Source organism: Vipera ursinii (assembly GCF_947247035.1).
Source record: "Vipera ursinii genome assembly, chromosome: 3".
NCBI lineage: Eukaryota > Metazoa > Chordata > Lepidosauria > Squamata > Viperidae > Vipera > Vipera ursinii.
Genome location: NC_139516.1, coordinates 64,862,955 through 64,875,940, shown reverse-complemented (window position 1 = coordinate 64,875,940; position 12,986 = coordinate 64,862,955). Strand labels below are relative to the sequence as shown.

Below are 12,986 nucleotides of genomic sequence, written 5' to 3'. Positions count from 1 at the left end.
TTTTTGCTTTAAATTTTGTGCAGAACAAAAATACGGTATGTTTCTTGTGATGGACTTCTGCATTCAACAAAAATAATTACTATAGTTACAATTCTTGTGCACAAAGTGTACAAAACATTAAATTTCTTTTTCTTTATATTCTTGCTACTGGGATTTTCCACTGTCCTAAAGGAAAATAAGTATTTATGGCCCATTTGTTTTGACTCTATTTGCATCAGAGCTCCCAATATTTTTCTGCCTGGTCGCACAATCCATTAATCCACTTATAGCATTACTAGTTATTAACATGCCTCTGTCTGAATATTCCTCCCGGGGCATGTTGTTCCACCATTTTCAGGAGGTGGATTTGCACACTGTCTTGTGCGGCTTCTTGATCCACTTTGACAAGCTGCCCATGGAGTCCAGCAACTCCAGCTACCTTGGACTGGATATCCTGTAACATAATACATCACGATTAGCAACTTTCAGATGAAGCTAGTTTCAGATTTGTTCGAGATTTAGGATAAAGCAAAGAAATCAAATCCATTCCAATTTATGGATAAGACTGGACATGCTGGCAATTATTACATCAGTAAGAACACCAGCAGCATTATATAGCATTGCAATACTTGTATATTTCTGGAATTGCTGGAGCTGCCGCTTACTAAGTTCTGAAAAGTTGGATCATCCTTGATCTAAAACAGAGGACCCCAACCTTTCTAGGTTAGCAGCCCAGAGGGAAGGGAAGGGGGAGGCATGGGGCCGCGTAAGTGCGTAATGCAAACAGGGGCAGCAGGCCTAGTGCCCGCATGACACTGGGGTCTGGCTGAGCGCCCATGCAATGCTGGGAATGGACTTAGCCCCTGTGCAATGCTGGGGGTGGGCTGAGCGCCTGCGTGACACTGGGAGGGGACCTAGCACCCAGGCAACACTGGGAGTGTGCCTAGTGCCTGCTTAACACTCAGGGTGGGCCTAGTGCCTGCACAACGCTCAGCGTGGGGCTAGCCCCTGGGCAATGCTTGGGGCAGGGCTAGTGCCCATGAAACACTTAGGGCAGTGCTAGTGTGAGAGGGGGGACTGCGTGCATACATGTGCGCACACTGGCCAGCTATTCATGCACTCTGGTGGCCAAAAGGCCACAGCCCAGTAGTGGGCCATGGCCCACAAGTTGGGGAACCCTGATCTAAAAGAAATATATTCCAGAAAGGAACTAATGCTATTGTATGGCAAGCAAGACTTATAGTTTTTGGATATAAGTATGTAGGGAGAGTTCTGTTGAACCAAACAAGGTTTCTCCTAATCCAGTAGCCATCTTCCTCTAGGAATTTATTAGTAGGATATGAAAGTGAAACTAAGGATGGTAACTCCTCTCACCATAGGGTCTCTATCAATGGGAAAAAAGATAAGTATCCTGTTTCTAGAACTTGAAGCATCACATACATATATCCCATCAAGGCCATAAGCCAAGATAGCTTTATCCTGCTAAACAGCAGGATATTCCTTGTGTCCCTTCTCAGGCAAGGAACAGCCTGTAAAATGAATGGGAGGTGGGAAAATTCAAAACATACTAACAATATAACTCCCTTTCTGTTTCACTGTATTGAATGTTACAGAGAAGCAGCCAGAAGAGAGATCTGGGGCTGTTGCACATTGTGTGAATCACATGTCGCCTGCCATATTCACAGTGATAAAAAGGTATAAAATATTTCTTTCTTGTCTTTCAGGTCCTTCAAAACAGACCCTTAGGGTTCTTTGAAGTTTCAACTTTAAACTACAACGGATGAAGACAAAGAGGCTACTTTAAGAGTTCTTTGTAAGACCCGCCTGTTCATTTTCATCTCTGCCTGATGGGAGTGACAAATTTGTTAGGATTGCTTCAGCCTGATCCAAAACAATCTCAAAAGACAACAGCACAGCAGCATTCCCCCCCCCTTTGGAACAGTGTTTCTCATCCTCAACAACTTTTAAGATGTGTCAAACTCAACTGCCATCGTGCTGGCTGGATTCTGGAAGTTGAAGTCCACACATCTCAAAGTTGCTGAGGTTGAGAAACCCTGCCTTAGGCATTAGAAAATACATTGTTATGTAGCCAAGCATTTTAATGGGATGGGTACTCTAGAGTGCTATCTGCTGCATTATTTTCTGTGTAGGCTTTGCTTGTGGGTTATTTATTTGATTCACATACTGCCTGCCAGCAACTCTATATTCTGATTTTTCCTCAGACCGAAAAACCTGGGATGGAAGTTGGGCTGAGTCAGAGTAACCCTCAGTGTCTGCAACTGCACTATAAAACAGGTTTTCCTACTCTTTAATCCAGTACTTAAGCACTATACCAAACCAGCTGTACCTCCTTTTATTTTTGTGCGTTCCCTCTATATATACATAGTGTATGCAATTTAGCTCTCTCCTCTGCAACCCAGCTAAAATAGACTGTAGCTGAATGTAAATGCCATAGTAAAAGTTCCAAAATAAATGCTGGTTTTTGCACATCCACCATAAATGTATGCATTAGATTTGTAGCAGCAAGGTATCTTTCCCATCTCTCTTTGTGGATTGAAAGAATTGAAGGCAAGCAAATTACTGACAATAGGGGAACATCAGCTTCTGCTATATATCTATATAATGGGTTTTTGATGGTACAGTGTGAGGGGGGGAGAGAGAGAGAAAGAGAGAGATTCCACATCTATATTAAGGAATTATCTGGAGAACTTGAGGATGAAGTGACTGAACAGACCTGACACAATCCCATAAGGAATTGTTACCCAGATCCACTGAAATAAATCAATTTAACTACACTTAAATCTGCATAGGGTTAATCTGCAAGCCTTGGACATCCCCATTAATGTTTATTGGGGGCTTTCCTCAGCTCTGTCCTTGCAGTTTCTGATATGATTTATGCCACTGTTGTAGGCTACTTCTACAAGGTCTTTAGTTAACCCTTCACACTGGCTTGAAATGACAGTCTGATTCCTGGGTAAAACTCCTTTGGTAGCTTGGTATCCAAGTGATCCAAGAAGGTAAATGTTATTTACAGTCTACTGATCTCAGGAGCTCACATTTAACAATGTTTTCTCAGTAGTCTTACCTGTCCTCTTTGTTTCTCCGCAGTCTGGGCCTAGGTAGCCTTGCTTGCACTCACAAGCACAGGTAGCTCCCAGGAGGATTGGTTCACCATTGTTCTTACAGGGGCCACAACGGCAGGTATTGAATTCCATTAAATACTCATCTAAAGCCCTTTTCAAGTTCCTCCTCTTGGTTTCCATATTACCAAGGCTTGTCCTAGACAATAATTCATGTATGGGTTGCAGCTGAGAAAGAACAGAAAAAAGAAAACTATTTTGTGGTTGTTTTGGATGATCTCAACCTTGGAATGTTGAAATACAATGCCCAGAAAAGTATCAGACTATCTTAGGAAGGTGAGATTTGTAAACCAATAAATTTAAATGGTGCAGGTACAGAATGGATGGAATGGCAAAATACTTATTTTGATAATCATCTTGATATATTTTTCCAAAGTATGAATGGCCCTGTCTGGCTTATTAAGGATTTTCTCACAATTTTTTCCTCTCTCTTCTAAACTGCTATATGGACTTTAAAATTTTTCCCCAAGAAGCAGTGTAAAATCTATTTGTGAGATTCTTATAGAGGAGGAAACAATTGTGATATAGAAGCCAAAGATATCTTGACGTTGAACAAATGTCTCCCATAACTGAAACAATTGGATTAAATACAGAAGTAGATATAAAAATGTGGATATATACCAATGTACTACCCAGTGAAGCTTTTGAAAAGAAGGGATGAATCACTCTGTTTCTGCAGCTTTCTTCAATCTGGTGACTTCTGATACAATGTTGGCTAAGACTGCTGCCTTATTTTCTGGGAAAGTAGAATTCATGCCAAGGTATAAATAAGTATATACAAATATAGCCTTGAAAGAGTTCAGGATGATCTCATTTCTGAGGCTGTAAGATCTGAGTGAAAGATTGCTCAATCTATTTGCTCTCTTTGCTGCTTACAGGGCAAATTGCTAAGATGAGCTATCCCAACAAATGAAAGTACACACTGCAAATTGAAGCAAAAACCAAGTCAAGGGAAAGCAAGATTGTTGCCCTATAGCATGAAATATGGATTTCCCCCTTCTCCAAATATCTTAAATATAATTATTCATCTAATCATTATTCAAAAAGTTATGCTGGATCAGACTCTGTTTTTACTGTACTTTGGGTAACTCAGAAGTCGAAGATGAAGACAATAGGTCTTTCCTAATCAGATGTGTCTTCCACTGATGTCTGGAGGCAACATTGGAATCATCATGGCCAATTATCATTGTTAATCTTATACCCAATGAACATCTACAATACACAGACATTTACATCTATGGGAGAAATGTCCATAATCATCTGGCTGCAGTACAAATGCTTGCCTCTTCTCTATCTGAATTTCTCTCCACTCAACATCTTCAGTGGGAGAACTTCCCCCAACTATTTTGATGACAGTAGGAGGGAAATATCTCACCAGGCATTTTCTCCACACTCTGCATTATTTTAAAAATGCTTATTATATTCCTTTCTCAGCCTACCATCTTTCCTGAGCTAAAAGCGTAAACCTTGCAACTGCTTGCCCTAAGGTACTGTTCTAGTTCCCTTTATCATGCTGATCATCTTTTTCTATAGGTTTTTTTTCATTTTTGTAATATCTTTTTGCAATGAACGGAACTATACGCAGCATGCCAGAAGAAGCTGGCTTCCCTCATTGATTTGTATAATAGACATTTGCACTACCATCAGTTTTAATTTTATACTTCTAACATTTTATCACTGTTTGCAGTGCGCATTCTTTTCCCTGCTATAATCTACTTTGAATATTCTGTGCAAATGGAAAAACAAGATACCGTATACACTGAATAAGCTTGTACATATTTTAATCTTGTACTTCATATTTTAAATATTATGTCCTATAATATGCTTTAATTGTGATGCTTCTGACATGAGTAGACAAACGGACGCATTGACCCTTTTTCCCAATGTTTAAAGTTGTCTTTTTTCATCCAAGCTTGCTACTGAATAAGGACAAATTGTCATTGCCATCTAAGGGTTATTGGGTTTTTTCCCCACAGTTTCTCAATACAGACAACACTCCTTAAATTTTCTGCTTCTCTATTCCATTTATTAACTACTGAGCTTCTGACCAGGTCTGCCATATGCCAAGACTTTCTAATTGTTACCCAACATGGAATTTGCCTTTTACACAGCAGCTACATGCTGGATAAATATTTTCACAGAGTGACAGTTTGCAAGTTCAAGAACCTTTCCGATCAATCATTGGCTGAGATCAAAATGGGCTGTTGGAGACCGTACAGGAGGTGGCCTCTGAGATTCATATGGGGTGGAGGTCTCTAGCTCATCTGGGCTGCAAAAATCCTGCTGAGCCCCAGACGACAACAAAGACACACAAGAACCTCTAATTCTTTGCTACTTTTTACTGGTAGCTTGGAGCTCTGCAAGCCCAATGCACAGAAGCCTTAGTGTGGAAAGAGTGATCAAGTGACAGAAATACAAATAGTGTGCAGAGTTATGAGGAATGCTGACATAGGTAGAGGGGCAGTCCGTTTACTGAGATTTCCCGTAATTCAAGAGAATTAGAGGATTGCTGCCTAAGACCTCCTCCACAGCCTTGGGGAAAAAAAGATTTTTTTTTAAAAAAAGCAATAGTTACACAAGAAATATTTAGCAAACAACAGTATGTCAAATGGAGAGGGCATTCAAGTGGACATTAGTAATTATTAGATGTCTGAATCTACTCCAAAGCCATCAGCACTTGCAATGCTCCTAGAGCAGGGGTGTCAAACTCAATTTCACTGAGGGCCGCATCAGCATTGTGGTTGCCCTCAGGGGGCCGGGTGGGTGTGGCCTGGGTGGGCATGGCCTACTGGGTGGGCGTGGCTAGAGTGCATATGGCTACTGGGTGGGCATGGGCAGCTCTACATCGTTTGCATCAAGGGTGCCTATGGGGGCCTGGGCAGGAGTGGGACAGATCTGAGGGTCTCTGGCAGGAGGAGGGTCTCTGGGCCAGGGCCAAGGCAGTGGGGGCTGTTCCCTCACTGTTTCCAGGATGGCTTCACGGGCCGCATGAAACCACTTAGCGGGCCGGATCTGGCCCCCGGGCCTTGTGTTTGACATGTCTGTCTTAGAGAGTCTTTTAAGGATTATAGAGTAGGTGACAGGCAAACAGTTTCATTCAGAATTCATAGAAATTTATCCAACCAGGATGGGAAAGCTGGTCTTGCTTCAGTTAAATAGAAAAAAAAAGGAAATGGGGTAACATATGGTACCTGCATTACCTTAAATCAGTACCTTCTGGATGTGTTAAGATTAAAACTCCAGAATTTAAAGACCAGTGAGGGTTTTACAGTTCCAAAACATCTGAGCATGCCAGAATTGGGGAGCTGAATTACACAATGATCCCAAAAAGGGAATTGCATAAAGGTTCTCTGCAAGAAACTGGCAATTAGACGATCTCCAAAATTTATTATTCTGAGCTGCTCAAGATTTTTTTTTTGTATAAGGTAGTCAGCTATGTAAGTTTTCGAATAAATAAAATCTCTAACAGTGAATGTGAAGGACAGGAATATCTCTCCGCTACCGCACATATATTGCTATTCATGCCCTAAAAAAAATTCTAGGAAGAAAAGCAGCTGGAGGGGACAGCAAGTTATATTCAGAGCATAAATTCTGAATACTTTATGTTCAAGCTAAAATGAATGGTAGCTTAGGGTGATAAACTCCAGGGGAAGAAACAACATTGCTTAAGAGGCTGGTATGTCATTTCAAATGTTGTTAAATGGCGTCTTCTTCCAAATGTACAAAGTAACAACCAGCCTGTCCCCTGAACAAATGCATAACAACATCTTTCTAGGAACTTTTGCCTGACAGCTTTAATTTCTTGGATATGTAGCTGCAGCCATTTAATCGTACAGGTGTATCATCATTTTTTTCCCCCACAAATGGCATTCCACCTTAGAAAATATCCCGTGTACAATTGTGCCATAAGAAATGATAACTTCAGAAGCCCCAGCAAAAAATAAACTGGCAACCTGGAGGACCAATTTATTAGGTTGAAAAGATGCTGATGTCTGGCTGGGTCAGCAATTTCAGGCATGTGAATAATAAGTTTGACTTATTGTTTACAATTTTTTTTACTGCAAACCATGGAATTAAGTTTGTCAGAATAAGTTTCTATGCTTTACAACTTTATCCCACATATTTGATAGTTAGGTCACAGTTATTTTTGGGATTAAAACTGGAGATAATCCTTACTACTATGTCAAAGAAGAAAAATGCATTTTTTATTGGTTTAAAGTGATTATAATGGTCAATTATCAGATTCAGGAGAATCTTTTGTAAAGTTCTCTTGTTATCTGCAGACTTATTTATGAACAATGAAGATGCCTGCTAATTCACATCTTCATGGAAAGGCAGTAGAAAAGGGAAACAATGAGGACATTACTCTAAATATGCCAGATCAATTGATTGTAGATGGAAAATGGTTCAGTTGCCAGAATTCTTGTAACCTCATCTCTTTCTTGTTAATAAATATTGCTAAAGAAAATATATGAGACTTGTGCTTAGATTTAAAGGTAAAGGTAAAGGTTCCCCCGCACATCCGTGCTAGTCATTTCCAACTCTAGGGGCCGGTGCTCATCTCCGTTTCAAAGCCAAAGAGCCAGCGCTTGTCCGAGGACGTCTTCATGGTCATGCGGCCAGCATGACTAGACACCAAAGGCGCACGGAACGCTGTTACCTTCCCACTGTAGTGGTCCCTATTTTTCTACTTGCATTTTTACATACTTTCGAACTGCTAGGTTGGCAGAAGCTGGGACAAGTGACAGGCGTTCACTCTGTTATGCGGCACTCGGGATTCGACCCGCCAAACTGCCGACCTTCTGATCGACAAGCTCAGCGTCCTAACCCACTGAGCCACCGCATCCCTTTCTATGCAATATACCTATTAAATACAGTATAAAAACCTTACAGCAATGAAAAACTATAAAAGTAGTTCATAGTAACTCATTACATTCTCTATTGTCTGTTAATTCAGTGAATGTAAGATTGATTACATGATGGGTTCCAGATACCAGCAAAGTGTCAAGGATTTTGCACACCATAGTCTACTGTTTTATGTACTTCAGGTGGTCAACTGAATATCTAATATCTTAATTCTAATATCTAATATCCTAATATCTTCATTCTCTCTTGATTGATAGTGTACATTAATAATGTGTAAACTAAAGATCAAATTCAAATTGTTTTAATTGGCAAATATTCCTGGCTCCATGCCTAACTACATCATATATTAGACAATTCATAAGCTTTAATCCTTTTCAATCCTCCACTTCCAACTGACCTACTATCATTAGAAAGTGTGGGGGGAGGGGGGAGAGAGTGATGAATGCTAGTCTGAGAATCACAAGCATTCTAGAACTGCTTTATCTCCTATTTTAAGACATATAATGCACTGATGCCATACTTGTAGCCAGAGCTGAGTATACAGCAACCCGACAAATGAATCATTTCATCTGGTTAACTTAGAGAAGTCTTAATTGCATTGCTCAGTAACCAAAGGTACAGAACTCTCTCCTTCTGGACAAAACCAGAGTCCTATTATATTTCTTGGTGATCTAAATATGCTGCCAGATAGAAAACATATGCAAAAGAAAGCCAAACAAGCTTTTTATGACTCCTTTTATTTTTTGAGACAAAATGTCCACAATTTATTTCATTTTAAACAAACTGTATGATGTGTATGATCTAGCTAGCACACCTTCTAAGGCATCTTCTGCTCCAAATGTCTCTATCAACCAGGGAAACAATTAGAAGGATCTAAAAAGGCAATTGACTATTTCCACCTCTATTTCTCATCTGAGACAGGATATCTAAACTGCCTGATTGTCAATGCTTCACGTCAGGAATAATGATATCAGTACCTATGTGGGAAAAATGCAGTTCATTCTTCCTTGTTGAAGAACAATGATCCTCAATTTCCTATAAAACGAGTGCTCCTATTCCCACCTTCTGGCAATTTAGTTGCCATGGTGCAATAAACATAACCTTAAACATTAAGAATTAAAGTCCTCTTCTTACCTCTCCCTTACTTTGAAAGTCTTGTTTTGCTTCTGCTTCTTCTTCTTTTTTAAAATACATTTGTATCCTTGTGAAATGGGGAGAAGGTCAGCGTATCTATAGCCCATTACATTTAAGCCTGTTCTAAGATGGAATCGCTATCAAAATATAAAATGATCTGCTCCAGTACACTTTCAATCCTTTAGAAATGTGGCATTCTTACACGTGAAAGCAAAGGCTTACCTCAAAATCAATAATGGCAGGATTAAGTTTTAATGACCTCCCCCAGTAGCGGTATGCTACGGAGCTTCTAATTTCCATGATTCTGGCAATGGATGAGCTATCTCCACCTTCAACCCGGGGAATAATATCTTCTATTACTGACTTTTCTTCTGTGTCCCCTGGAAAGTTAAAGAGTTGAAAGAATTAGGGTTCATTTCTATGATTCCCCTCATTTTACAGGCATTCATTAATTGAAGTAACTTAAAAGAGGATAAGTCTTACAAGAATTTGGAACAGGCAGTTAAAAAAACCTCTATTGGTGCTGTTCATCTTTAATACATAATGTTAACATGCACAGCATTTGTCAATATAGATATCAAAACTGCAACATAAAGTTGACTTCCTTTTAGTGAATTCAAAATATTTCCCCCCCCCCCATTATTTTTCCTTCCCCCTTTAATTTGCCATCCATCTTTATGAATGAAATCAATTAACGGCAAGAAATTAGCAAAAAGTGGAATGAGACTTATGACATTCAAATGACTTTGAGGACATTCCTATATAAGGCCTAGTCATTTTATGACCAAGACCACCATGTGCCCCTCATAAACATTTCTCCAATATTTTTTTCTCCTTTGAAATAATCCTTAATTTCTAAGATAAATTGTGTTTTATTAAACAGAATAAGGACTGGCAATAAGAAAATAAAGTAGAGTTTCGTCTAGTTTGCTCCATGAAGAATAATTTCTAGTGCCTGAGTGCCCTCATGGAAACAAAAACATTTTAAATACATAGGTGAGAAAGTCTATTTCCTACCTCCATCCATGCCTCCCTCTGAGCCACATTTATTGAAGTTCACCTTGGTATTTGCTTCCAGAGTTTCTTGAAATGGAAAACTTAAGCCAATCGATGCCCCAAAACAGCTATTTACATAATCCTGTTTAATTTCTAAAGTAAAGGAAGAAATCATGAATATCATTAGCATGTTTATATGCATGGATAATTGATGAACCTTCATGTCTTAATAACCAACAGAAGCACAGTAAGAACATCCGTATTTGCTTTTCAACATTTTTTTCACTGGTCATTGTCTCTAAAACAGTGTCTGCCAAGGGTACAACAAAAAAAACAAGATGGCAGGCACAGCCATATGATAAAAGCCCTGTCCTTTTCCACAGGCAACACAACATTAAAAAGGGTGAGAATTCACCCTTATTTTGTGACATAAACAAAGGTGGGAATTCAACTGCATAGTTGTAGCTCCTTTTTTTTTTTACTCCATCCCTGGCAGCTGGTATTTGGAAAAATATTGACAGAAACTAAGTGAATGCATTTCTGCTTTTAAAAAACACAATATAAATTAGATTTCCATAGTTGCCACTGTGTAAGCCATACATGGGATTTGAAAAATAAGAATGTCTAAGAAGAGATGTGTAAAAGTAACTGAAATTACATATTTTTGGAAAAAAATAATTTGAAAAAAATTATCAGTGTCAACCTATATTCAATTATGCTGCTGTTGCTACAAACAAAGGCATAGCCAAGGTTCTGTTCATATTTTTGGTCCTTCAAGAAATAGAGGAAATGTCCAAGAAATTTCTTTGGCTTCCCCTCATAACTGGAAAGGCTGCCATATTTTGAAACACTTTGGAAACTATTCTGAAGTAAAACTTCTCTATTCTTTCTTAAAAGAGTCAAACTTTTTTAAAGTTTCTACATCAGATATATCAAACTCGCGATGTCACGTGACATCACGCAATATATTGGGACAGTTTTGCCATTGCCGGCAATGGGGTGGGAGTGGCTTCTGTGTGACGCATCCGGCCCACAGGCCGGCAGTTTGACACCCCTTTTCTACATAATGTAAGCCTGAAAAAAATCAGTTCCCCTGCTTTAAGGAATCCATTTGTTAAAGTTAAAGCAGACTGTAGAAGGCACTCTCAAAGCAGCAGCACCATTGGAAGCTTGAAAAAGTTGGATGATGATGATGATGATGATGATGATTATCTTCTTTGCATCTTCCTCATCTGCTGGATCCCAAGCAGTCACATTCGGTGGATCATTAACTACAGCCCATAGTCCTTCCTTGCACAGGAGCAAGCAACATTTCGTGGATCAGGAAGCATAGTTTTTTCCGTCTAACCAGGTTATCCAGGAGATACTTGTTGACTGTTCTTGAACAGATAACACAAACTCAGCTGTCTTAACATGGTACTGCGTACACTAGCTCTCAGTATGTCACTGGGCCCGTAACCAATGATAAGGATGTGCAGAGTACCTCTTGAGCTAACAAGAGTGTGCACAGAAAAAGGGGATACTGAGAGTAGTCAAGTTTACACAGCAACCACACAGATACACTGAGGTGTGTAAACAATTTTACTTGTGGAATAATACAATAGCACAGTCCAAGATAAAACAGTCCAGGTCATACACGAGTAAAGAGATGATAGCAAATAACAATAGTCCAAGGATTATCCAATACAGGGTCTTCTTACCAGTCCGTAAGTCAAAACACAGTTCTTCAGGTTTAGCAAACAGTAGCAAACCAACAAACCACAATAATCAGCAAGTAACAGCAAACGTTACAGAGAGAATAACAAAGAGAAAGAAGCTATGTCTCTAGCTCCCTCTTATGGCCATTGGAAAAACAGCGTTGGCCAATCATCACACATTTAAAGTGATACAATACAGTTTCTATTATAACACCACAATCATAGTTTATATATATTGCCAACCCAACCAGTTAGACCATAGTCATCTACCTATTATTATTATTATTATTATTATTATTATTATTATTATTATTATTATTAATGAACAGCAAGAAGATACTTTGGTGGATCAAGGTTCAAGAGAATCTTCCAAATCATTTTCCAAACCTTCTAAACTTGGGTTTAAATAGAAAATATTGCCTTGTTGCCCAGTATTCTCTGCTACAACCTATCTCCTTTCACTTTCCAGTAATAAAAAATGCCTGGAGGAGCAGAGGATACCAGTGAACCAACTATGGTTCAGTTCTGTCACCTCAAAAGTTGTGAGAACTTGGCATACCATCCAATAAGATTTCTAAACCCATAAAGACTTCCAATTTTGAAGGTTGCCGTACTTCCTTTGATGCTTTGTACAATGAATAAAGTATATAAGAAATTAATTGCAAGCCACCATACTTTTTACATATATTGTAAGTCCAGACTGCTAGAAACATAGTAATACCAAAGATATGATAAATGCAGCAGTTTTTCCTAACTTGCTACTTTCAGAGGTAAAATTGTAATACAACATTTTTGAATAGCATCAGCTTAGGGAAGACAGAAACCATGATAGGTTTCTCCTGTGGGAATCTTGCCTATTTCCTTTTATACCCAAAAGTATACTTTGTCAAATTTTATTAAATTCTATTCAGTATTTCAACAATTTATTTAATAGACATCAGACTGATCTCTTTCTTAAAAAATCTTTCTCAGTGAGGAAAATCCATATATGTTTAAGATTTGTTTTGGTAAGTTTGCATTTGCAGATAATAGTCAGCCAGTTTTTATTTTAACCATGGTTTGCTGAACAAGCCAAGAGCAGCTGAAGTTACTGCTTGCTTGACTAATGCCTCATTACTTTTCTCAATTTCTTCCACTGGCACCCAGAAGATACAGGTGGAGTACAAGAACAAAG

The 12,986-nt window shown here is 39.0% G+C and overlaps 1 protein-coding gene across 1 annotated transcript in view; it reads right to left on the bottom strand.

Moving 5' to 3' along the window:
- Positions 1–281: 281 nt before the first annotated feature.
- Positions 282–12,986, bottom strand: part of C8A (complement C8 alpha chain) — a gene marked incomplete at both ends in the record, with an annotated part of 34,945 nt that continues 22,240 nt past the window's right edge. The window contains 4 exons of the mRNA XM_083360232.1: positions 282–433; positions 3,065–3,287; positions 9,342–9,499; positions 10,137–10,268. Of these exons, the coding sequence (XP_083216358.1) occupies positions 282–433; positions 3,065–3,287; positions 9,342–9,499; positions 10,137–10,268 (665 nt within the window). The remainder of the gene's footprint in view (positions 434–3,064; positions 3,288–9,341; positions 9,500–10,136; positions 10,269–12,986) is intronic.